The sequence below is a fragment of the Dipodomys spectabilis genome, unplaced genomic scaffold (assembly GCF_019054845.1).
Source record: "Dipodomys spectabilis isolate Male_0828 unplaced genomic scaffold, ASM1905484v1 ptg000018l, whole genome shotgun sequence".
In the NCBI taxonomy this organism is placed as follows: domain Eukaryota; kingdom Metazoa; phylum Chordata; class Mammalia; order Rodentia; family Heteromyidae; genus Dipodomys; species Dipodomys spectabilis.
Genome location: NW_024870695.1, coordinates 14,993,763 through 15,021,229, shown reverse-complemented (window position 1 = coordinate 15,021,229; position 27,467 = coordinate 14,993,763). Strand labels below are relative to the sequence as shown.

Below are 27,467 nucleotides of genomic sequence, written 5' to 3'. Positions count from 1 at the left end.
GGGAGTCATTCTGTGTGATTCTTCTCTCATTCCCCAAACCTCTAAGAAGGCCTACCGATTCTTCACCCCCAAACCTGCCTGATTTCTGATCCCTCTATCTTTGGCTCCCTGTCAGCCTTCATAAAGTGACTCGAGACTCGGAATTCAACTTTTCTGCTTCTCTGCCTCATCTGCCTGTTACAGTTTGTTTTCTTCTTCATTCTATCTGAAGAACAAATTTGTACATAATAGTAATCCAACAATCATGCTACTGGAGCTTGATTGTGATCCGATGACAAGATATACTGAAGAGTTGGGCTCTGGACAATTATCACCACAATCCTAGCTACTCAGGAGGCTGAGATCTGAGGATCGCTGTTCAAAGCCAGCCTGAACAAGAAAGTCTGTGAGACTCTTCTCTCCAATTAACCTGCAAAAATCCGATGTACAGCTGTGGCTGAAGTGATAGAGTGCCAGTCTTGAGTTGAAAAAGCTAAGGGAGAGAGTCCTGGAACTATGTTCAAGTCCCAGTCCTGGCACATACACACAGACACAGACACACAGAGACACACACACACAGATTAGGAATTTTACCAACATTCCAATAGTTCATCAAAATTCTTTGAGTGATTTCCAGAAGAGGTCCTCCCTCTAGATTCTGTTTTTTTTCTGTTTATTCTGATTTTGTTGCAATATGAGTGAGTGAAATGATATTCCATCTTTAATTAGGATCCGCTTGTTATTTTTCAATTAATCAGTGTCAGTAGCCTTTGCATTTGAATTAAATCATTTTCTTCATGAAAGCTTTTAATGAGGAAGCAAATTGATTGTATTTATGTATTGGATTCTTGCCACTGCAGTGTGTAGTCAGACATGTCTTTTGAAGTATATCTTTTGCTGGTCATCTTGTGGTTAGTCTTTGAAGCTAGGCTTTGGGAAGAAAAAATAAAAAAAAAATAAGGAAGAAATTCTTTGTTTACATGAAGATTTTTTCCCCCCTTTACTACTAGGGCTTGAACTCAGGTCTCGCTTGGCTTTTTCACTTGGCTGGTGCTCTACTACATGAGCCACACCTCTACCTCCAGGTTTTTGCTAGTTTGTTGGAGATCAAAGTCTCATGGATTTGTCTATCCAGGCTGGCTTTGAATTGTGATCCTCCGATCTCATCCTCCTGAGCAGCTAGGATTAGAGGCATGAGCTACCATCACCAGGCTGTTTGAATGAAAAATCTAAGTTAACAAAGCATTCTTATTTTTATCTTTCTCTTCTTCCTTTAATAAAAACCCCATTGCTTTCTTTCCTCTCTTGCCTTTGTGTGAGGATGCTGGATGAAAATGAAGGCAGCCAGCGCTCACCTTGTTTGGAATAAATACACACTCCACAGTGTTGTGGGGGTGCTGTCTACCGGCCCCTCCTCTCTGCATGGTTCCCTCCCTTCCCTGCAATAAACTCTACTGTCTACTCTGAGCTCAGAGAGCTAGCGCTCAACAAGAGCTCGCTCTTGTTGTTTCTGATTTAGCAAATGCTCGTTGATCGCCCGCTCAATATCTCTTTCCTTTGAGAGTTCAGATTACCTGCGCTGTATACAGGTGTGTACAGGCAGGCACAGGTGTGCACAGCGTTCTGCAGGAGACGTGGATGCAGGAGGCTAGCGGAGCCTCAAAGCTCCGTCGTGGAGTGACTGGGAGAAGGAGGTAGAACAGGCAAGGGGTGCTGGCCCAGGAAATACAGGAAGTGACAATGGGCCTGAGAGATGGGGTGAGCTGCTTAGGGGAATTTCAACAAGAGATCTTGAGGTTGTGTTGGCCTGTTAGATCACTGAACTCATGGTCATGTTAATGACCTAATCAGCTGACGTCTATTTTGCCAGCTGCATTACCTTTGCGAATTCTCTGGAGAATCAGAGGAAGCAGATATGGTAAAAATTTCTATGCATTTGTTGGTTGGTACTGGGGTTTGAACTCAGGGCCTCAGGTTCTTGCTCAGCTTTTTCACTCAAGGCTGGTGCTCTACCACTTGAACCACACCTCTACTTCTGGCTTTTTACTAGTTATTTGGAGATAATTGGATTTGTCTGCCTGGGCTGGCTCTGAATTTCAATTTCCAGGTAGGAGTTACTACACTTGGCTTCCTATTTCTGTTTTTGGTTTTGTGTGCCAGTCCTGGGTCTTGAACTCAGGGCCTGGGCACTGTCCCTGAGCTTTGTCTTCAAAGCTAGTGCTTTACCACTTGAGCCACAGCTCCACTTTTGGGTTTTTGATGGTTAGGTGGAGATAAGAGTCTTATATACTTTCCAGCCTTGAGCTGGCTTTGAACTGCAATCCTCAGATCTCAGCCTCCTGAGTAGCTAGGATTACAGGTGTGAGCCATTGGAGCTGAATCATATTTCTGTTTTAAAGATGAAGATGGAGTTGGGGCTGCAGCCTAGAGCTGTCTGCAGAGCCAGAGCCTTTGCTCTTCTCATCAGCACTAAGAAGATGGGGGCAGGGAGAGCAAGAAGCTGGTGGGGGAGGGCGCTTAGGACCTGGTCCTGCTCATCTGTGTCAGCATTTTGAAGGCTTGAGTGGACTCCGTGTCTGCAAAAATGGAAAGGGGATAGATCAGGTGGATAGGAAGGGTGGATCTTGGTGGCTGATGGGAGAAAGAACTAAAGGGTTGGTTTCTAAGTTTCAACTGGACAAAAGTGATGTTTCCATGAAAACAGTACATACAAAACAGTTTGAGACTGAGGGACCAAGGGCAGTTCTATTCTCTTGAGAGAGGAGTATTATGATCTCCTAAGAAAGGATGAGAACTCTTGCTTCTGCTGGTCTTTATCTTTATTGGCCATTGTGGTGTGTGTGTGTGTGTGTGTGTGTGTGTGTGTGCATGTGCGCACACATGCGCATGCACGTGCATGCGTGCAACTTCTGGGGCTTGAACTCAGGGTCTCACATTCTAGCTTAGCTTTTATTTTTTTCCTCAAGGCTAGCACCCTATCACTTGAACCATACTTCCACTTCTGACTTTTTTTCTGGTTAATTAGAGATCAGAGTCTCCATGACTTTTCTGCCCAGGTTGGCTTCCAATGGCAGTCCTTAGATCTCAGCCTCCTGAGTGGTTAGCATTACAGACATGAGCTCCCAGCTTAAGAATGTTTCATAGGTACAGACGCTGTAGGCAAGTCTCTTACAACTAGTTTCTTCCCTGGTCAGTCTGAGCTCCATGGCCTGTCCCTCCCATTTTTTTCTCTCTTGTCTTTTTCTCTTCCTAGCCTAGAAAATCCCTAATCTTGGATCAATTGAATGGCTCAACTTCTCTCCACATCTGGGCGGCTAACCAGGGCTTAAGGAAAAATGGTCCAATTGAATTGCTACCACAGTAAATCTTAAGTCTTCAACTTTAGCTGAACCCAGGATGATGGCTGGCCATTGGTGAATGTGTTTCATGTCAACAACCTTTTCAATTCCCCTTTTCAATTGACCCCCCTCCAGCCCTTATCAGTCTGTCCTGTCATAGCACAGCATCAAAGAGAAAACAGAGGCTTTGGACTGGAACCTGCTCCTAGCCTCTTCAGCCCCTTCCCAGATAGATCTGTTTCTGCCTGCAGTGCCGCACCTCTTCCTGGCCCCTCGCCTGGCCTCTCCCTCTGCATCCCTCGCCCTGGCTTCTTTGTCACCCTCCCCTGCCCTGCCAGCCCTTCTTCTATCTGATCCCAAATCCTCCCTCACCAAGGAGGAAGGCAGATTCTGGAATGATCCAGACCTGGGTTCTGCTGCCTTCAGTTTTTAACCACCGTGTGAGTTCTGAGCCAACCTCATCGTTTCTAGACCATTTCTGTCAAGCAGAGCACAGTTTAGGTTTTCTAGACTTCCCCTTTCCTCACAGAGTGAAGGATTTATTAATCTCATGGTGAATGTGCTGTTCACATGGAAGGTTTAGAGAATGCGTCCAGATGTTCATCTTGAGAAAAATCCACCCTCCCAAATGAGCCGGGATAAAGAAGCCAGCTTGAAAGTTTGCGTGTAAACATCTGCTTTTGGGTCAATGATACAACCCATGTTCAGAACAAGGGAAACCTTAAAGACATGATCACTGAACAGGGTTGGTCCAAGTAGCTGTAAGGGTTTCCATAGAAACAGAATCACTTTCAAGTGATGCTCAGGCTTTCAAATTTCCTCTCATTCTGCTCAGGATACACTGTGGCTGCACAGTGTGGGGAAACCAGAATAACGTCCACTGCCTCATTTTCTTCATCTGCCAGTGGAAGGGCTGATCATTGGTGTCCTCAGCTGGGATGCCTTGAGTATATGGGACACAGCCACTGTCACATGACCATCCGATCAGGCATCTCCACCAGGTCTTGACAGAATGACAGGGCCAGGAGCCAAAGACAGAAATTGAAACAAAGCAGTCAGCTGGAACCCCTGTGTACGAGAGAAGCCTTGTTTGTTAGTTTGTTTTTTTCCTAGTACACAAGTTTGGAAACAAAAGGCTATCTCTGGCTTTGCTCTTTGGCACTGTACTTGCTGCCTGTCTCGCAATCTACCATCAAGGCTTTATCTTGCACCTTCTCACTGGCTCTCAAGTAGCTTCGGCTGAAGCTGACCACAACCACGGACAAATCAAAGACTTACAGACAATCAATCCATGGAACAACAAATAGAGCTTCCAATGATTCTCCTTTCAAATGTGACCTGACATTTTGATCTTTAATTTTGTCACAGACTATCCAGTGAGTATTTTTTCTTTTTGGATTAGGTCATTGTGTTATATTTTGTTGCCCATTAAAAGCAGAAAGAAAAAAAAAAAGAGCTGGGCACTGGTGGTTCATGCCTGTAATTCTAACTACACAGGAGGCTGAGATTCCAGGATTGCTGTTCAAAGCCAATCCTGGCAGGAATGTCCATGAAACACTTATCTCCAGTTAACCTCAAAAAGCCAGAGATGGAGCTGTGGCTTAAAGTGGTAAAACACTAGCCTTGAGGAGAGAGAGAGAGAGAAAAAAAAAAAGCAGCAAGGATGGGAATCTTGTAGACACATCAGTGAAGATTTATTCATGGGAACTCAGTCCTTATGCTAGAAAGCAAAAAGGAGACATTTTTCTTTTTGGCAATGCTAGGCTTTGAACTCAGGCCCTCATGTTTACTAGGCTGGCACTCTACCACTTGAGCCATGCCTCTAGCCCTAAGTTCTTCTTAAAATTAAAAAAAAAATTATCTGGAAATGGAGTTTAAACATTTGAGGAAGAGCCATGATTTATTTTGTCAATATCAGGGAATGTTGTTTGTATGTTATTTAATAAATGATTGTTGCTATGGTATTTTGTGAATAGAACATTGTGTAGCTGGGAAAGAGTTTCTAAACTTTAGGGGTATTGACTCAAAACCACGGAAATATCACATCTAAAAGAACCCCGGACCCTCTTAGGACAGGTCCTTAGCCGTTACATGTAGATTAGCTGTTCTTATCATGCTATCTTGTCATCTCTCCATACGCAAGTATCTTGTCTTTTGGGCTAGATGGTAAGCTCCTTGTAGGTAGGCACTGGGTTTTATAGTTTGGGTCTGATTGATGGAACTGGGCCTAGAGGGAGAGCACCACCTCCTTACTAAGGATTATCTTTTTGCTGTCTGTTTCTGGGTCTGGAACCTGGGGTCCTGAGCCTTTGATGCCTCCCCTAGATACTTCCACCAGGTGGCGCTCATTCCCCATGTCTGTTGTGGGTGTCGGCGGCCACATTGCCCTTTGCTACTTGCCCATTCCTTCTACGATGGTAATGATGGGACACTGGTGTAGAACCAGAATTCCAAATCAAGGCGAGTCTTTCCAAGTGTGAAAAGATCCCTAGGAGCTAGGAATATCTACAGAGTAGAGACGTGGCGTTGCTTGGCAAAGCCTTTTACTTGAGCGCCGATCCATCTTTACCATGTGACCTGTTGGCCAAGGTCAATTACAAGGTGTTTTGTTGGTCTTATCAACTGGAATCTTAAGATTCTGCTTCTACTAGTGGAATCAGTAGCACTGCGGTGTGAGTCTTTGCTGTGTTGTTTGGAGATGGCCATTGAAAGAGAAAGATGGACAGGAGGGAGGTGGGCAGCTACACCTTGGCTAGGGGTTGGGCATGTGGTTACTGGTAGAGCGCTTGCTTTGCATGCATGGAGCCCCAGGTTCGATTCCTGAGCACCACACAAGCAGAAAAAGCTGGAAGTGGTGCTGCAGCTCAAGTGGTAGAGCGCTATCCTTGGGCACAAAGAGGCTCAGGGACAGTGCCCAGACCCTGAGTTCAAGGCCCAGGACTGGCAAAAAACAAAAACAAAACGCATGACTTCTTGACATAAAGGTGAAATTCAGATTTGCATATCCTTAAAAAAAATCAGTTTCTTGTAAAAACCCTGTATTGCATATCCTTAAATCATCTAGTTTCTTTGTTCAACAGATGGTTTACCAAGGTGGGATATGTGTGATCATGTTTAAATATTCCGTAAGATGCAAATAAACTAATGATTTTAATGTAAGGTCCATTCCTGGACTGCGAACAGACCTCGCCCAGTACCTGCGTTACCTAGGCAACTGGGATACCTGGAAGAGGTCACATCCGCATCCGCTGAGGTCACATCTTAACCTGATGTGGCCACACCTTTTTCCCACCTGATCCCACTTCCCTTTACCTGGACACACCCTTCCCCACCCCCTACCCTATATATGGCCTAAACCGCGGCCAGACCGCCCTCTTTTCCTTTTGCCAGCCGCGTGGAGTGCCAACCTTGCCTGGTCCCAGCAGGTCTACTGAATAAACCTACCCCTTACCTGAATACCACGTGCGTGGTGCAGTTCTTACTCGGCCACCTCTTTTTAAAAACCTAACATTTAATACTTCAGTTGCAAACGTTGTATCCAGATGTTACAAATTTATAACATCACTGGGTCTTTCTGAATTGCTAGTCTCTGTTTGTTTGTTTTTTTTTCATTTTTTTAGTTTTTTTTTGAGGGCGGGGCTCACACTCATTTGGCTGGCACTCTACCGCTTAAGCCATGCCTTCAGTCCAACTTTTGTGCTGGTTATTTTGGAGATGGAGTCTTTTCTGCCCCGGCTGCTTTTTACACAGTCCTCTGTATCTCAAGCCTCTGGAACAGATAGGATTACTGCCTCCCAGCTTGGATTGCTAGTTTTATAATACCATGATAGCTGTAGTTCTCTAACCCAGTAGGTCCTATTGGTTTTTGACGGGACAGATAGACAGACACTGAGGAAGTCTGTGGGCTATTCTACAAGGGAACAGAAAGCATGTGTTCTTCTTGAGTTCCCTGAAGCCCCGCTGTGGACCCACCCCCCAGGACACACAGGCTGTCTGACAAGGCAGTGGTATCTTCCCTGAAGTCCTAGGTTTGTTGCTATGTTACAGCCAATCGAAAAGCAGCTAATGTGGAATCTAAGAATGGGGCTTCTGGAATCTCACTTCAGTTCTGCCACTTCAGAGTCCTGTGATCGTGGTCACATGGTTTGAGCTTCTGGAATCTCAGTTTCTGCATCTCTAAAATGGAGATAGCCAGGTGCTATTTACAGGTGCCTGTAATCCTAGCTGCTTAGGAGGCTGAGGTCTGAGGATTATGGCTTGAAAGTCCTAGCCAGAAAGTCCATGCTCCTCATCTCCAGTGAATCACCAAAAAGCCCAAGACGACACTATAGCTCCAGTGTTAGTGCCCCCGCCTTGAGCAAAAAAGGAACAGCGCTCAGGCCCTGAGAGAGAGAGGGGGGGGGGGAGGTGGAGGGAGAGAGGAGGGGTGGAGGGAGAGAGGGGGGGAGGGAGAGAGAGAGAGGGGAGAAAGAAAGAGAGGGAGAGAGACAGAGAGAGACGGGGGGAGGGAGAGAAGAGAAAGTCTTTCTTTCTTTCTTGTCAGCCATGGGACTTGAACTCAGAACTTGGGTGCTGCCCCTGAGCCCTTTTGCTCAAGGCTAGCTCTGGTTTTCTAATGGTTAATTGGAGATAAGAATTTCATGGACTTTCCTGCCTGAGCTGGCTTTGAACTGTGATCTTCAGATCTCAGGCCTCAGTAGCTAGGATTACAGGCGTGAGCCACCAGCTCCCCACTTTAGTTTCTTATTAATATAACTGCATCTCATCTTATGACACCTCATTTTCTTTCTTTTTTTGGGGGGGGGGTCCGGTTGTGGGGCCTGAACTCTGGGCCTGGGTGCTGCCCCTCAGCTCTTCAGCTCAAGGCTAGCGCTCTACCACCTGAGCCACAGCGCCACTTCCGGCTTTTTCCTTTTTGCTTACATGGTGCTGAGGAATCGAACCCAGGGCTTCAGGCATGCAAGGCAAGCGCTCTACCACTGAGCCACCTTCCCAGCTCCCTCATTTTTCTTATTTGGAAACTAGGCTTAATAATAGAGGTTGAATGCCGAGGATGTGGATTAATATAGGTGAGGTACTTGGAAAGGGATCCAACTCTACTTAGAAAGTGCGATTTGGGAAGATCTCAGTTCAAGGCCAATTCTGGGGAATAATTAGTGAGACCCTATCTCAGCCAACAAACTGTGCATGATAGTTCACAGCTGTAATCTTAGCTATGTGGGTAGAAAGATCATGGTCTGGGATCAGCCCTGAACAAAAATAGGAGATCCTATATGAAAAATAAAACCAAAATGGGCTGTGGGTGGGTGGGGTGTGAGACTCTGATCTCTAATAAACTACTAGAAAACCAGAAGTGGTGCTGTGGCTCAAGTGGTAGCATGCTAGCTGTGAGCTCTGTGTGTGTGTGTGTGTGTGTGTGTGTGTGTGTGTGTGTGTTTTATTCGTTGATGCTGGTGCTGGGACTTGAACTCAGGGCCTGGGCAATATTCCTTAGCTGTTTTGCTCAAGGCTGGTGGTCTCCCACTTGAGCCACAGCTGCACTTAGGGCTTTTGGGTGGTTAATTGGAGAGAAGAATCTCACAGCTTTTCCTGCCTCAGCTGGCTTTAGCCCTCCATCCTCAGATCTCAGCCCCCTGAGTAGCGAAAAGCTACTAGTTCCTAGTGAGTTCTGAGGTCTCTCTTTTGGTGTGGATCCTAAACTGCTGAGCAGCCTTGAGTCAACTTCACACCTTTTCTGTGCCTTTGAGGAGTAAGAGGCGTCAGAGGATGTGGGAGAGGTTGGTTGTCATCACGACTGGGAGTCCCACTGGCGTTTGCTTCCCAGGACCAGTGATGCAGTGGTCCTGTAATACAGCAGGTGGGTGCCTCGGTGAAGAACTGTCCCACTCAAAGGTCCTGTGGTCACCGGGACCTTCCCTCATAAAGTCACCGTTACCTAGACGTGCTGGGCATCAGTGTCACACGTAAGGCTTTAAGAATCGCTCACATCTCAGGGGCAGACTAGGCTTGGGCCAGATATTGACTAATTAGCCAACTTTTTGTACTTGGCACTAGAAACACTGTATGTAAACTGAACTTAAGAATCACAAGTCGGACTTACCTCCATTTTTTTTTTCTTTTGTATTTCAGATACTGTTGGGATTTTCAGCCCCAAGGTGAGTACTGTTGGGCCAGGGGTAGTTGTAGACTAAAAATGAGCAGATGCTGTGCCTGTCTCTTCTAACTTGCGTCACAGAGTGGAAGTAGCCCTCCTCCCCTCCCCTCCCCTCCCCTCCCCTCCCCTCCCCTCCCCTCCCCTCCCCTCTCGTCCCCTCCCCTCCCCTCCCCTCTTCCTCTCTCCCTTCCTTCCTTCTTCTTTTTTTCTTTTCTTTATTGGCAGTACTTGGGCTTAAGTTCAAGACTGCATTTGTCAGGTAGCTGCTCTCTCATTTGAGTAATGCCCCCATCCCTTTTTTGCTTTAGTTATTTCTCTACTAGGACCTTGTATTCTTGCTCAGAGCTGGCCTCGGACCATGATCCTCCTAAGTATGGTCCTGTAGCTGGAACTACAAATGTGTGGTACTATGCCTGGCTTATTGGTTGAGATAGAGTCTTGTTAACTTTTCCCCTTGGCTAGCCTTTGACGGTAATCATCCCTCTTTCCATCTCCTCCCTCCCTCCCTCTCCAAGTAGCTGGGATTATGGCCAGGTGCCACCATGCCCGGCGTGACAGTAGCCATTTCTGAGGCAAGTTAGTGGAATATTCAATTAACCTTCAGCCTGCTGGGCACCCCTTGTGCTGCCTTTTAGCAATAAGAAGCTCTGTTTCTGCCTCCTGACTAGATGGTTGCTAGACGGTTTTGTTTTCTTGAGGGGCTTTGTTAGATACCAATAGGATCCAGTAGCATCCAAATAGGATGGTGACAGAGTCCATATTAAAAATCTTGGGTGGGATCCAACTCAGTGAATCCTTCATTGGCTCCAGAAGTAAGTTCCAATACGTTGTCTCCTCCATCACCCGCGGCCTTCCACAGCCTGCCTGGCAGCAGGGAAATGTCAGAAGCGAAGGCGGCTGGGAAGTCCCGCGAGAACCCTGTTATCTCATTCTGCTCTGAGCCTCAGCGCAGCCGTGGTGCTGCTAATTGCTTCCCAGCCATTGTCTCCCTGCTTTTTGCCTGATGAACCCAGCATCTGGCGTGATTCTAAAAAAGTACAACAGACAGCTGTGTGTAAAATTAAAAAAAAAAAAAAGGACAGAATTTAAAACACATTTTTTTAAAGGTTCAAAATCAGGATTAAAAAAAAAAATAATCAAACCACTTGAAGGGATGTTGAAGGTGCTGTGCCTCCATTCTTCTTAGTTCCCTGAGAATGTCAGAAGCATCCTCCTGAATATTAATCACCCACGGCTGTTGCAGAGGGAATGTTTAACAATCTTCTCAGAGAATCCCAGGCTTGCAGATCAAACCTGCAAGTAGCTTTAGGAACTGTTTGACTCCTAACTAAAAAAAGCACTGTAAACTTTTCCAAAGTTTGTTTATTTCCTTTCTTCCTTCCTTCCTTCCTTCCTTCCTTCCTTCCTCCCTCCCTCCCTCCCTCCCTTCCTTCCTTCCTTCCTTCCTTCCTTCCTTCCTTCCTTCCTTCCTTCCTTCCTTCCTTCCTTCCATCCTTCCTTCCTCCCTTCCTTCCTCCTTCCATCCTTCCCTCTTTTCCTCGCTCCCTCCCTCTCTCTTTCTGTCTTTTTTCTTCTTTTTCAGTTGAACTGAGGATCTGGGCACTGTCCCTGAGCTCTTTTGCTCAAGGCTAGCTATCTACCACTTTGAGCCACAGCTCTACTTCCAGTTTTGGGGTAGTTTGTTGTAGATAAGAATCTCATAGGATCTTTCTGCCTAGGCTGGCTTTGAACCACAATCTACAAATCTCAGCCTCCGGAGTAGCTAGGATTACAGATGTGAGCAACCAGTGCCTGTCTTTCTTTTTGTGCTGGTACTGGGGCTTGAACTCAAGACATTGTTCTTTAGCATGGCTTTTTCACCCAAGGCTAGCATTTGAGCCGCAGCTCCATGTCTGGAGTTTTGGTAGTTAATTGGAGATAAGGGTCTCATGGACTTTCCTACCTGGGCTAGTTTCAGACATGATCCTCAGATCGCAGCCTCCTGAGTAGCTAGGATTACAGGCATGATCCACCAGTGGTAGCTCTCATAAAACTTTTAAGAAAATAAACTAGATACAGGGTGCTGATGGCTGACACCTGTACAATGCTGTTAGTATCTACCTCACAGTCATTACGAGTTGGAATGAGTTCTGGTAGCATGGTGGAGTCTTGCTTATGTGGAATGAAGCACTCATAAAGCGGTAGTGAGTATTGTCTTACAAAGTTTACGGAGCTGGCCAAGTGCGGCATCTATAGAACTTACAACATGTTTAGTTCACATTTCTTCCCATAAACCTCATCCAATCCAGCTGAACTGGGTGTGGGCTGTGCAGCCCATTTGCATTTCTGAGAGGCTTGCCCGTGTAGGGTACATGCACAAAAGTTTTCACAGTAGACTCTTGAGGGGTGAGATTTCTGAGCTTGTTGCTCTGAAGCCTGTTGAATGGAATCAAGACGTTGCTCAGCTTCCCATCTCTCACAACCACATACTTGGAGTAAGGAGTTAGGACAACTGCAAGAAGCAAAGATTAAAACAGCCAAGAAAGACCATCTTCATCCTCCCTTGAGAGGGAGGGGTGGAGGGCGGTTCTCTTTGAAGTTGAAGAGACGTGTTTTTGACTTAATGGACTGTACAGTGATTTTTCACTAAGTGTTATTTATGAAACTACTCTTTGCATTCATGCCAGAAGGTTTTTAACACAGTCGTAAGTAGGACTTATACAAAGAAACAGAGTCCAAATTTATGACGTGTTTGCAAATGGAAGAAAAAGTCTGAATTTACACGATTTGTAATTTATTGTGAAGTATCTTGCTTTCACTATGCCTGGAATGCTAATATTTTATAAACACAAGCATTGGTTATGGACTTAAAATATCCTAACCTATACTTACTCTTTAAAAAAGGAGGTTTCCAGCTTGTTTGGGGGAATTAATGGGAGAATGGACGTGGGATGACTACTCTTGCCTTTGGCTTTGGCCTAGTCTTTAGAGCATCAACCATCTTGACAGCTGTTTTTGTGCCTTGCCTTCTTTCGAGTATTTCTCCCTTTTCCTCATTTGCTCTATTTTGTACAAATGAATCTGTAGAAAATAGATGCACACGCAAACTGATTTTGTAGTAAATTACTGACTTGGATACCTTTTCAATTATTTTCCTTCCTATACATTTATCGCTCGAGTTAAGAGTGAACTAATGTGATGTGTATTGGTGGCTCACGCCTGTAATCCTAGCTACCCAGGAGGCTGAGATCTGAGGATTGTGGTTCAAAGCCAGTCTGTGAGGAGCACGTCTGTGAGACTCTTATCACCAATGAATGCACAAAAACACCCGGAAGTGGAGCCATGGTTCAAGTGGTAGAGCTGTTGCCTTGAGCAAAAAAGTTCAGGGTCAGTGCCCAGACCCTGAGTTCAAGGTCCAGGACAAGGATGCACATACACAAAAAAGTGAAATAATGCATTTTTAAACTAGTATACTGTTTCAAAATTACTGTCAAATTAATTTTTTTCCAAAAAGAATCCCCCTTTTTACCTTTTCTAAAGTTGACATTTCTAAGCTTTTTATGTCTTTTCTAAATGTCCCTTTCTGGAGTAGATATTAAGGCACAAGAGAAAAAAATAACCCAGCTTCAATGCAGGTAAATCATGGACTCGGTGGTACTTTCTGTATTCCCTGCAAAATGTACCATGAATAAGAATAGTCATGCCAGACACTGCCATTGGTTCACGCCTATAATCCTAACTACTCAGGAGGCTGAGAGGTGAGGATTGAGGTTTGAAGCTAGCTAGCCAGGCAAATCTGAGAGACTCTTATTTCCACTAACCAGCAGAAAGCTGGAAGTGGAGGTGTGGCTCAAGTGGTAGAGCATCAGCTTTGAATAAAAAAGCTGAGTGAGAATGCATGACCTTGAGTTCAAGCCCCATTACTGTACTGGCATATGTGTGTGTGCACGCATGCACGCGCACACGCATGTGTACACACACAGATATTCATTGTGGCATGTGTGAAATTCAAAGACTCCAAACAGCCGTAGTGTCCAGCAGTAGGGGACTTGTTCAATAAATGATGCTATGTCCCTTTTCATGGAATTGAAAGGATTTGGTATAAATATGTGCATATATGAACACACACACATACACACACACACACACACACACACACACACACACATACCATGTGTGTCATAAGACAATTATTAGGTAAAAAAAGACAAGTTGACCAAGCAGTATTCAGCTTGTGTTAGTGTCTGCTTTTCATGGATGTGTGTGTACAGGCATGTGCATGTGCATGCATGTATATGTGTGTGCATGTATAGAATGCTTGTGAAAGCATACACACAACTCTATTAGCAATGGTAGTAGAGAACTTACAGGCAGAAGTTACAGGCAAAGAGAGTATCTTTGTTTACATTGTTCGCTATGATTTGATTTTTTTACCATGTATATGTATTATTTTTTAATTAACAAAACAAGGTAAAGGAATCAATAAATCAGTATGTGCTACCATAGAGCACTCACCAAGATAAATGATTGGGAAGAAAATTCAGGGTACAGATAGAACAAATGTTCCCATTTGTTTAAAAAGACATAAAGGGGGCCTGGGAAGGTGGCTCAGAGGTAGAGGTAGAGTGCTTGCCTTGCATGCATGAAGCCCTGGGTTTGATTCCTCAGCACCACATAAGCAGAAAAGCCAGAAGTGGCGCTGTGGCTCAAGTGGTAGGGTGCTAGCATTGAGCTGAAGAGCTGAGGGACAGCACCCAGACCCAGAGTTCAGGCTCCATAACCGACAAAAAAAAAAAGACATAAAGGGGACATGCCGGTAATCAATGAAGAGGATGCAGCGGGAGGATCATATGTTTGAGACCAGCCTGGGGGAAAAAGAAAAAGAAAAAAGACATAATGATATATATATAGATATAGATATAGATATAGATATAGATATATGTTACACATAGAAAAGCTTATAGTTATAGACAATTATACTAATATCTATGATTTGTTTAACACTAGGGAGTTTGGACTCTGGGCCTATTACTTGGTATGCAAGCACTCTACCACTTGAGCCACACCTCTCTAGCCTTTATAGCCATATTTAACTAGAAAATGTAGGTAGATAAAAAATGAGAGAGACAAATGTAAAGCTTTGAAACTGTTTTTCCCAAATGCTGTTGTCCCTGGGTCAACACAGAAACTCAAGTGAGTAGCTTCTGAACATAGAAATGTAGGCATGCCAATTAATGTCCATCAGAAAGTCTGCCTCTTTGTGTGTGTGTGTGTGTGTGTGTGTGTGTGTGTGTGTGAGAGAGAGAGAGAGAGAGAGAGAGAGAGCGCATGTGAGTATGTGGGCGTGCTGGTAATAAGTCTTGAACTTAGGGCCTGTGTACTATCCCTTAGCTTTTTCCCTCAAGGCTGGCACTCTGCCTCTTGAACCACAGCTCTGCTTTTGACTTTTTGCTGGTTAATTACAGATAAGCCTCACAGACATTCCTGTCCAGGCTGGCTTTGAACCAAGATCCTCCGGTCTCTGTCTCCTGAGTAGTTTGGATTCTAGGTGTGAGTCATGGGCAGTCTAATAAATATTTTATGTTCTGAACATAAAATATCAAGAGAGAGAAAGAAGGGGGAAGGAGGGGGAGAGAGAGAAAAGCATTATCTGAAGACAAATTTTTTTGTTCTGCTTACAACCTCCTTTGTGGATACCTTAAGTGATACTCTTGCCTTAAAAGCCAGCGACCTGTGCATGACATTTAAAGGTTCAGTCATGCAACTGGTGGGTCCACGTTTGTAGCATTAATTTTTCATTTTGTTTTGTATCAACACATTCTCCTCTTAGGAACTTGCCTACCAGAATGGTGGAAGTATTGCTAACGCAGGAAAGCAACTTCTTAGTTATGGGCAAGGGCATTTATATGATGTGGGAAATAAAGCTTCCAGTTACTGCTGACTCTAGTGTGATAAATAGTGGAAGAACTCGTTTTCTGAAACCTATCTGTCCTTGTCAGCAGATGTGAATTATACACACACACACACACACACACACACACACACACACACACACACACACACACACACACATACACACTTGCTTGCCTGAAAAATTTGTCCATCACAATTTATCTCTAAGAGGTATTTCCCCAAAGTTGAAATGATATCTCTTACCTTTAAATGGGTACTTGGGCTAATGATACCTCAATTTAAAAAAAAGTGGGGGGGGGGCAGAAATAAGCCTGGTACTAGTAGCTTATGCCTGTAATCTTAGGTACTCAGGAGGCTAAGAACTGAAGATCAAGGTTCAAAGCCAAGATAGGCAGGAAATTCTGTGAGATTTTTTTAAATCTCTAATTAACCAGCAAAAAGCCAGAAGTAGAAGTGTGGCTCAAGGAGTAGAGTGCCAGCCTTGAGCAAAAAAAAAAAAAAAAAGAAATCTAATTGTGAATGTGAGGTTCTGAGTTCAACAACCCAAGCAAAATCACTACAATACTACTATAAGACATTTGAGCTGTGAGTTGCCTGACTTCCTTCTTGAGCGCATGTGTCTTTGTCTGACAGCTGCAGTCTTCCTATCCAGGTAACTGTTAGTATTGCTGCTAATAAGAATTTAGAGTTTTGATTCTCGACTTACTTTACCAACGTCAAAAGACACTAATTAATACCATAAATCCAAGTCATCGGCTGTCATTCAGTATGCTTTGCCTTTGAATAATGACGATGATTTATAAAGTATGCAGATTTGGAGCCTGAACAGCTCAGAGGATTAAGATACAAGCTTTCTCACAGGACGGCATGGGGTCAGAGCCTGGCTCTGCCATTTATGAATCACTTCTGTGACTTTGGACAATTTATTTCATCTCTGTATCATGTCTCCAAATGTTCATCAGCATCTTTGGGATAATAATAGATCCTAAGGATGATTCTGATGATTCGATAAGATGATGCAAGAATCTTAACCCAGAGCCATTACCCAGTAAGAGCTCAGCAAGCTATTTTATTTTTATTATTCTAGCTGACTTTCTCTCACAAGTCAACACATGCTACCATTCATTTGAATAGCTCCAGAGTAAGAATTAAAGACAGAGAAAATAGTAGTCCAAAAGAAACCAAATCACAAGCCAAGAATTCTAGATTATGGTGGCCTGGTTGCTATATGGTGAGTGCATTTGCTTTAAAATGTATTTATCCATATATGAGCAGATATTTAGGTTTCCATGATTTTTGAATCGCTCAAAATCTCGTTACTATTGAAGATATTCCAACTCAGCAGGTTCTCTTTAAGTACCAAAGAGCAATAACAGTGGTGGAATGTGTTCATGTAAAGCCAGGATGGTTGCTGACAGGCTGTAATTTGCTTTATGAAGTGTGGTTGTCACATACACAACGATCTGGTTTGCATTTGTGGCTTGCTGGCCCTCCACTTCGTAAATATCCAGATGTGCTTTTATTTGCAATCAAAGAAGAGTTGGAAAAAAACATCTCCACACTTTCTGGAAGGGGAAAGCACAGAAGAGTTCACATGGCTACTTTCCCCCCTTTTCCTTTATTTTTATTTTTTAATTCTTTCTCCCTTTCATTTCCCCCCCCCCTTTTTAAGACCTAGAATGATGCTACGCGCTGCAGCGCACCTTAGTGGTCAAAATGAAAACCTGCATCCTAAAGGATCATTTTCTTGAAGGGGGAAAGGGGAGAGGGGGCGGGGGAAAATCCTTCCAATTGGCTCCCCGAGGGATTTTCCTATCCAATCCACCCCTGACAGATATAGTTCATGTGAGAGTATTACTAAGCTGGGCTGCCCTTTGAATTGTTGGATTCACAGGTGTTTTGTAGTGATTGGACTAGGAGTTGCTAATCAATTTGGTTCTATTTTGGAACATTTTGACAGCTACCCTTTGCAAATGTTATCTCTGAAGGTTCTTAAGAATTCTGTTATTCTTAGCATGATTATGCAATTAGTAAACAGTGTCTTGTTAGTCTTAAGCCCCAGATCTTATACATTCAAACTTCAGCTTTAAAAAAGAAAGATGAAAGCTGGGCTCTGGTGGCTCATCCTTGTAATCCTCGCTACTCAGGAGGCTACGATTTGAGGATTGTGGTTCAAAGCTAGCCCTGGGTAAGAAAATCTATGAGATTCTTTTTTTCTTTTTGGTCAGTTGTGGGGCTTGAACTCTGGGCTTGGGCTGAACTCTGGGCTTGGGCTCTGTCCCTCAGCTCTTCAGCTCAAGGTGAGCGCTCTACCACTTGAGCTGCAGCGCGACTTCCGGTTTTCTAGTGGTTTATTGGAGATAGGAGTCTCACGGTCTCTCCTGCCCTGGCTGGCTTTGAACCATGATCCTCAGATCTCAGCCTCCTGAGTAGCTAGGATTACAGGCGTGAGCCACCGGCACCCAGCATCTATGAGATTCTTTATCTCCAAGTAACTACCAAAAAGTCAGAAGTGGAGCTGTAGTTCAAGTGGTAGACCAATAGACTTGAGTGAAAAGGCTCAGGGATAGCATCCAGGCCCTGAGTTCAAAGCTCAGTTACCAGCATTAAAAAAATAAAAAATAAAAATAAATTAAAAAAATAAAAACAAAAACAAGAATAATGCATAGGGCTAGCAATGTGGCTTAGTGATAGGATGCTTGCCTAGCATGCATGAAGACCTGGGTTCAATTCCTCAGTACCACATAAATAGAAAAAGCCAGAAGTGGCACTGTGGCTCAAGAAGTAGAGTGCTAGCTTTGAGCAAAAGAAGCTCAGGGACGATGCCTAGTCCCTGAGTTCAAGCCCCAGGAAAGGCAAAAAAAAAAAAAAGAATGATGCATTGAAACTTTCTTTACTTGGCTTATCATTTGTTCAGTAGAGTTAATAGCATTCAGTACTGTTTCACTCACTGCCAGGACCTTGGGGATAAAAAAGAATATTCATACATTGAATTATGAATATATGTAGGAAGGAGAAAAAAGATGAGCAGGAAGTCAGATTGTACAGAACAGAGAAGAATTGGAGACCTTCATCACACATGGATTAATCACAAGAACTAACCACGCAAGTCCAGATGGATATTTAGAAGTCGGTGAAGCTTCTCAGCTATTGTACAGGAAACACCATACATTTTCTAATGCATGTGAATGTGCCAAACGGTGCCATTTATAACCAAGTATTGACAGGACTTCCGCTTTGGTGGTGCAAATGGGGTCTATAATATTTTTACATGTGAATAACATTTCACATTATATGGTCACATCTGTACCCCAACACATTGCTTTAGTTGGGGCAAGATTCAATAATGTAGGTGAACGGTTGTAATAAGGAATCATAAGCTGCCATTTTGCTAATCTCAAGATAGTTCAGTTTTGGAAACTGCTTTACAATGAAATTGGTCCGTGAAAATCTGGCAATATTAATGCTATCAAGCATGAAAACTAAGTGGACTTGGATCAGGGAACTTTATTTATAGCATTTTAGGGAGGATTTATTAGTTTAAAGAGAGGGAGTTGTGTGTCTCATGGGTTTTTAAATATTAAATAGAGTGAGAAGTTATATCCTTGCACCTAATGGCAGTAACAATAATAAGAAAAACTTAAAAAGTTTACAATATGACATTCATTTCAATTTTCTGGTCTTATCCAAAGGTATGGGATGAAGTAATAACAAACTCTACAAAGTTCCTAGCCATGCCATAGAAACGGTTAGATACAGATGGAATATAATTCATTAGAAAAGAAGTCAAAAGATGATGACATACTAGCTTGACAAAGATTACCTTTACATACTGGATAAGCAAACATGTATCTATATGTTTTAGCTGGGTTTTTTTGGTCTGATATTTTGCTGCAGAGTATGAGTGTGTGTGTTGAGTGTGTGTGTGTGTGTGTGTGTGTGTGTGTGTGTGTGTGTGTGTGTGTGCGCGCTGATATTGGAGCTTGAACTCAGAACCTTATACCCTTACTTGGCATTTTTCACTGAAGGCTAGTGTTCTACCACTTGAGCCATACCTCCACTTCAGTTTTTTGCTGGTTAATGGGAGATAAAAAAAATCTCATGAACTTTTTCTGCCTCATTTCAAACAGCTTCCTGAGTAGCTAGGGTTATAAGCATGATTACAGCCAAAAGCACTCAACTTGCTGCATTATTTTTTAAATGCTCAGCTTCCTTTCTTCTTTCTTTCCTTCCTTCCTTGCTTGCTTTCTTCCTTCTTTCTCATTTCTCTCTTATTTCTTTAGTAATTGTCTCTAAATAGTACCTGTGAGTTCAGGACTAGACAGGTTTGCTATGAGTGAAAATAGTTACAAGAATAACATCAGGGTTTATTTTTCTCTCCTCCCCCCCAAGCCCTCCCTGTTTCATTTGGAATTGAAATAGTCATGGAAAGTTTTTTTTTTTCCCTCCATCAATTGAATTCACTTCTCCATAAAGTTTATGGAGCAGCAACAGCTGGTTGAATCCGTGGCAGAAAAAGCCAACTTCTAGTGGCCAACCTATAGTTTCAGAATTAAGGAGGAAAACTCATTAACCGTTAATGAAAACGCAGGGAATAAAAAAACAAATAGCACAGAAACCCTGGCAAATAATTACCTCACACCTGACACAAAACTGCTTTATCTTTCTGCTCCAACCTTTGGCAATTCCCAACTTATCACTCTATGGAGCATGAATGAAATTGAGTTTGACTCTCTGCAAAAGAACAATAGAGAAATCATCTCCCTTATGGGCCCCTGAGCACAGATACTCGATGGAGAACCTGCCATTGAATCTACCAACGAGGGGACACGGCATGCCATTCTTAGGATGTTTAGGAGAGAAGAGCAAATTACTAGCTAATAGCAGGTGAACCCTTAATATAGTTCCCCCAGATCTTGTTTAGAAATACAAAAAGAAAGGCTGGAGGTAGTGGATGTGGTTAATGGAGATATGGTGTGTTAAAATCTATATCCGAATAGAAATATATCGATTCTGGGAGCGCTGCGGTGGGGAAGTGGGTCTCCAGTGGCCCAGGGCCTTGCTTGTGCAAAGGCCGATCTAAGCAGATGGAGTTCGAAGCCCTAATTGTGGAGCTGCTGAGTGGAAATGTCTGTCACTATGGTTTGCGATCATTTATGTCTGATCCCCCTGGACTCCAGTCGTAGCCAATGCAGAGAACACACACCGTGAGGTTTGAAAGGAAGAAAATGATAACATTCAACTTAAGCAAACCCAAAATGGCCCTGGAAATGGTTAATTCTTCTATAAAACTTTTCACCCATGCATCTCGAATCGTCGCAATCATTTTTAATTACACGGGAGTGTGTATTTACACACTAGCATGACAGGCTAGATTCGGTGTGAGCCCCAGGGAGTTGGGACATTGGGTCTGACATTTAAAAAACCCTCAGAATAACGCCTTTATCATCAACGAACTAATTGTGCTTAAGTGTGAGGCATATTCTAAAATGTTCTCCCTTCCCCCACCGCAGCCAGCAGACCCAGGTTTTGTTTCCTACCTTGGGTTTATCCCTTTCTTGTTGCCTGTTACGGGGGCACAGGCTGGCAGTTGGTACAGGGATAGGTTGTTCGAATGCCCACTTTGGGTAACGAGTCAGCAACCATAGGAATCAAGGAGCAAGGACTTTCCTCGTTGATGTTAGTAAATCAGGGGTGTGTGATCCGGGCAAGAGCTTGGGGCAAGCTGATAGGAAAAAAGATGCAAATGGAATGAGATGGACTACATATCAGGATCGGGTCCTGAAACAGAAAAGGAAATTGATGAACCATTTTGTGAGCTGCAAATAAAGTCTGTACTTGCCTTAATATCAGTATGCCAGTGTTCATTTCTCGGTTTGGCCAGATGTATTTTAGTTACGGAAGGTGATGTTGAAGGACATACAGGAGCTCTAGTATCTGCACAACACTTGTGTAAGTCTCAAATTTCCCAGAATAGACTGGGAAGGTGGCTCAGTAGTAGAGCGCTTGCCTCACATGCAGGAGGTCTTGAGTTCAATTCCTCAGCACCACATAAACAGAAAAAGCCAGAAGTGGCGCTGTGGTTCAAGTGGTAGAGAGCTAGCCTTGAGCTGAAGAGCTCAGGGGCAGTGCCCAAGGCCCAGAGTTCAAGCCCACGAACACCACCACTACCAACAACAACAAAAAATTCCAAGAATACAAACATCAACATCAATACAAGCCAGGTGCCAGTGGCTCATGCCTGCAATCCTAACTACTCAGGAGGCTGAGATCTGAGGAGTAAGATTCAAAGCCAGTGAAGGCAGGAAAGTCCATGAGACTCTTACTACCAGTTAAATGGTAGAGTGCTAGGCTTGGGCAGAAAAAGCTAAGGGACAGCACCTAGGCCTTGAGTTCAAGCATTACTACTGGCACACACACACACACACACACACACACACACACACCCTCACAAAACAAAAACCATTCCTGATCTGCATTTTAAAAATGCTTAAAATGCTAGAATGTATATGATTGTTTTCCCCCAATTTGGTAGGAGATCTGTTAGATTTCTGAAATGATCAGCAAGTTTTGAGATCAGAATGGTAGCTGAAAAGCATCTTTCCTTGCCAATCAAATCACTATTATTGTTATTATTATAGATTTTTGATTTGGCTCAAAACAAAAATTCCTTTTAACACTGAAGCTCACTTTAAGTTTCTAGCCAGGTAGTTGATGTACATTGTTGTTGAGCATGTGGATTTGCTATGCTGTAAAATCTGAGCATTTTTAACCCTCTGCCCTGCATTTGAGGTGGGGTTTTTTCTAGTTATTATGGAAATTGCACAGTAATGCTTTGTATCTTGATCAGAGAATTAATAAAGGAGAACATTTCTTCTGGTTTTAGCCCAGTAACTGTTGTATATGTTCAAATTTTATTTTCTACGATGATCTCTCCAGTTTATTTTAAAGTCTTCTAGCTGCAGGTGTTCAACTAAATTATAGACATGTACTTAACCACTGAGCATTTGAAGAAGAGTCTAGATATAACCAGCTAATTTATGGGAAGAGGAGGCCGCAACCATTCTCTCTCTTTTATTTTTAAATCATTTTATATCCTCCCCATCCTTCGAGTTTAATTGTAGGAAATAAACCTTTAAAGGAAAGCAATAGAGATTCTATGTAAGCTGTTTGTTTTCACTGCTCCCTGGTTGAAATCCACGGCCAAAACCCTACAATGTTTACTGAGATTAGCATTGGTGATTTTCTTTGGAAATTAGTATTTGAGATCCTATGAAATTCAGCTGCAAATCCCTTTTTCATGTTTGTGAAATGAACTAAGCAGATGTCCGGGCTCTTTTATCAGCAGACTTTTTTTTTTTTTTTTTAAACCTCTGTTTCAGGGATTTTTAAAGAAAGCCATTTGTACCGCTTTCATTGTCTTCTGGTTTCCGAATGCGCTAACCTCTTCCGCCTGAGCCTTTTAAAGTATCATAATAGCATCGACCACTTCTACAAAATACAATTCAACGTAGGTTGAAAACACCCAAAAGGGATTAGCTTTTGTTTTTAATTGCATAATTTGGTATCGGATATGCATTCCCTTTTATCAAAGTCATTTTGCTGAACAAATATTACCTTCTTAGGGCTTTTAGAATTCCTAAGAGGCTGGTCGCCTAGGCTATAAACTGGAATTACAGAGAGAGAACTTTATTAAGGTTGCAAAGCAAGTAGTGATTTAAATAGGAATAAAAACCTAGCAAAGTGTGGGTTCTCTGTGTTTATGTCTCTTATTTTTCAGAGAAAGATGGGATATTGACTTTGCTGCATTATATTATATGTATCTATACCCGGTTAACCCTTTGGGTCATTTCTTCTATTTCATTTGGGAGTAGAAAGAGAAACAAGGCATTGTGGGTAAAGGTTGTAATTGATGGGAGGGGGCATTAGCTAGGTTTTCTTTTTAAGTTCGACAGAGAAATTTCTCTCTTCCCATTCTAAGCAAACAGTTCCTTAGTTCTAGTGACTTACCTGAGTGGAAACTTTCCCATCCAGCCAAATTGATTCTTGAGATTATTTCTCTGTTTTTTTTTCCTCTCATGTTAATAAGTAGTGGGCATGTTTATCAAGTAAAGGAAACATTGTGGCGTTTTGTTTTTGTTTTTTGGTGTTTTGTTTTGCAAATACCAGAAGAGAGCTATACATCCCTTTATAACGATGTCCAAAGACGACCTGTTTTTTTGCATCCTCAGGAGGAGACGTTGGGCAGGACAGCTCGGATGACAGTCACAGCATAACTCATGTCCCGCCTCTTGCAGCCGATGCCCCCTTTGGGTCAGATTATCAAGATGAGGGTGAGTGTCATCTTTCTGCGTTTCAAGGCTCCCAACTTGGTTACCTTTAACCCCTCCGTCTTCCACGTCTGTCATTTTAAGTTCAGCAGTGGGTTCTCTGTATTGATCATCACCCATTTACAATGAACAACTATTTATTTCATTGTGGCGCTGATCCTCCTGGGTAATTCAGTACTCCCCAAGTGAGTGGATTGAGGGAAATAGGAATTCCATGCTGGAGCAGGAAGACAGACTTCACAATAGATCTCATTATAAAAACAGTAGCTCAAAAGCCAGGAGAGCCTCTTAAGACTGCCAATCTTTAGGGTCTTTCGGCTTCATGGAGGCGCGTGAAAATGGAGTTTCCATTTAATCTATATGATAATTGGATTATTAATTTCTTTTGGATCATTTGAGACCCTTGAGCCTGTTAGATGATAATTCTCCTCCTCCTCCTCCTCCTCCTCCTCCTCCTCCTTCTTCTTGTCCTCCTCCTCCTCCTTCTCCTCCTCCTCTTTCTCCTCCTCCTCCTCTTCCTCCTCCTTCTCTTCCTTTTCCTCCTCCTCCTCCTCTTCCTTCTCCTTCTCCTCCTTCTTCCTCTTCTTCTTCCTATTCCTCCTCCTCCTCCTCCTTCTTGTGCCAATACTGGGGCTTGAACTCAAGGCCAGGGTGCAGTCCCTTAGCTTTTTCACTCAAGGCTAGTACTCTACCAATTGAGCCACACCTCCATTCCTGCCTTTTTTGCTGGTTAATTGGAAATACAAGTCTCAGGGACTTTCCTGCCTGGGCTGGCTTTGATCCATGAAACTCAGGTCTCAGCTTCCTGGGTAGCTAAGATTACAGGCGTGAACCAATGGTGCCCAGCCTACTTCTGATCTCCCCCTGACAAACTGATATATTCGTGGAGAAGGGGGAAAAAAAAACCCAAACACACACAGAACTGCCATGCGGCTTTACCTGGGACATTAGTTTTACTCAACTATCTAGGGGTGTGAAGAGTTATAGAATTAAACTGCTACAAGTATTATTTTTATTTTAAAAATTAAATGTGTGCCACCGTGGGATGCAGAGAATACCTGAATTAAGATCCACAATGTAAAGATTTTGGCCTGGAGACCGCCACTTTCTGTCTTGGACTCAGATTTCCCAAGAGTGGGAAAGCCCGGTGTCCTGGCATGGGGCCACATGAGCAGAAGGTTGGTTCAGTCATCATGGCTGTCCCGTGCTTTTCTCAGAGTCTCTCTTATGCCTTGTGAGGACAGGGTGAAGGTAGAGAGAAGCTGCTAAACTGAATATTAATTTGGAGACATATTCTTCTCTTCCGGATTGGGAAATAAAGTTGGTAACCAACTTCACCCTGTTTTCTCTTTATTAACCTGTAACCATTCCATTTCTTTCTCTTCCAGATATCAAGAGTAGGATCATCTCAATTTCCCACCCCCTTCTCTTTTTACTTGTTCATTGATTGGTGTTACATCAAGGTCTTTTGATGAGTCATAATTTTCTCCCTTTCATTGAACTGATAAGCTTCACCTCAGAAGCTATGGAGAGAATCCCCCAGAAACCTCTGTTGTGCTTGAGTTTTTTGTACAGCAATCACATTGCTAATACCTATGGGTTAAAAATTGGGCTTTACAAACTAAGATCTCTCTTGGTGTAGGTTTTGCATGAAGCACACTGTTTGAATGGAAAGTTTAATAATTACCTAGGTAGATAATTAATAATTGTAGAAAATTAACAGTGCAAAACATGAAGAAACCAACCTTTCATTTGGCTTTGATTAATCTAATGCTTGACAGAATTAGAACAATAGTGCCTCATTAATCCATAGGTCACTTATTTGGTATTTCCAACTTTCCTAAACACAGCTGAGCATGAAGAAGCCAGAAAGACCTGTAAGTGTAATCCATGTTACTGAACCCCGACTTAACATTTGTGGGCCTTATTCTTGGTATAAGACTTCCTCACAGGGAAGCCTTATACATTTCTAACCATTACGGTGTTTTGATTTCTCAGCCTAGCCTAGAGTGAAGATTCATAGTAAGAGTACACTAAGCCAAGTGTGGTAGCACACACCTGTATTCCCAGCACTTAGGAGGCTGAAGCATGGAGGTCAAGAGTTCAAGTCCAAACCAGAATAGAATAAATAGTATTAACAGTCTCAAAAATAAAATAAAAAGAAGATTGAGAAAATATTGTAACAGTACCTCAAATATCCTTGAGGTAAGAATTGTGAGAATAGCTAAAATCTTATGTAGAAAAAAATCTATAAATAAAATTTGTATAGCAATTAAGAAACTAGGCCTGGCGCTGGTGGCTCACGCCTGTAATCCTAGCTACTCAGGAGGCTGAGATCTGAGGATCGCGGTTCAAAGCCAGCCCGGGCAGGAGAGACCGTGAGACTCCAGAAAATCGGAAGTGGCGCTGTAGCTCAAGTGGTAGAGCACTCGCCTTGAGCTGAAGAGCTGAGGGACAGAGCCCAGGCCCAGAGTTCAAGCCCCACGACCGACAAAAAAAAAAAAAAAAAGAAACTAGGAGTCTGGGTCTTTTTTTGTATTATAGAGAAAAATGGCCCAAACTCTCTCCTAGGAGCACCCAGTACCTGGATATATGGAACCTGGAAAGCTTGTATTTACTGAGCACTTACTATGTGCTCTGCATTGTGGCCAAAGCACTTGGCATACGTCATTTAACCCTCAGAATGGTCCTAAGAGATGGATAGTAGAATTAACCTTATTTTCCAGTTATGGAAACAGACTCAAAAGAGTTAACTTATTTAAGACTGCACAGCCAATTAGTAGCAGTACTAGGATTTATACCTACGCAGTTTGGTTTTAGAGGCTCTGAACTTCGTCATTTTAGCTTCCTTACCGATCTCCCATATTTTACCGATCTCAGATATTTTGGTTCTAATTATGCAACTACAAATAGGATGTTTAAATTAAAAAAATATGTCAATGGAGTTGAAGAGAAAGCCTCACCTAAAACAGTATTCTAGCACACATGAGGCTCTGGGTTCTAGCCCTAGCACTGAATAAAAAACTGGTGTTGAAAGAGGCAAAAGAAGACTTTGCAAAGTACTGAATCTAGTACAGGGTCTGAGTGCTTATGGCATAAGAGACAAGAGGAATGTTTGTTTCCCTTCCCTGAGGTTATTACGAAAATGAAAAGAGGGTTATAGAGCTATCAAAACTGAGCTGGGCACCACTGGCTCACGCCTGTAATCCTAGTTACTCAGGATCTGAGGATCATGGCATGAAGCCAGCCAAGGCAGAAAAGTCTATGAGCCTCTTAGTAGCAGTCAACTAGCAAAAGGCTGGAAGAGGAGGCATGGCTCAAGGGGTAGAGCATCAGCCTTGAGTAAAAACGCCAAGCAACAGCATGAGGCCCTGAGTACAAGCTCTAGTATTGACATGTGTGTGCATACACACTCACACACACACTCACACACACACTCAGCCCTTGAGCAAATGTTACCCCATGTTCATTACATTTCCCTTTATACAGAATACTAACCCTTGATATGCTATGGATTTAGGATCTGAACAGTACATATTTAGAGATAATCCGTGGCACTGTGCAAGCCGTAGCCCCAACTCCTGTCTCCTTGGAGAAATGCCCAAAGTAGACAAATGAGCAAATATCAAGTTATTGTCTCCAGTTGCTGGTGAGATCGCTACAGCAATTCTTTAGGAAGAAAATGTATCTTCTCCTTTCGGGTGTGTTGTTAAAACCATTACTTCAGGCCTTTGGGATTTTATCCTTATTTTTAAAAAAGTCAAAATAGCCAGG

General features: G+C 43.0%; 1 protein-coding gene across 1 annotated transcript in view; it reads left to right on the top strand.

The window, feature by feature from the left end:
* The window catches only part of Skap1 (src kinase associated phosphoprotein 1), a 271,966-nt gene that overhangs the window by 24,216 nt on the left and 220,283 nt on the right, over positions 1-27,467 (top strand). Inside the window, exons 3-4 of the mRNA XM_042674137.1 lie at positions 9,447-9,472; positions 23,595-23,696. Coding sequence (XP_042530071.1) covers positions 9,447-9,472; positions 23,595-23,696 — 128 coding nt within the window. The remainder of the gene's footprint in view (positions 1-9,446; positions 9,473-23,594; positions 23,697-27,467) is intronic.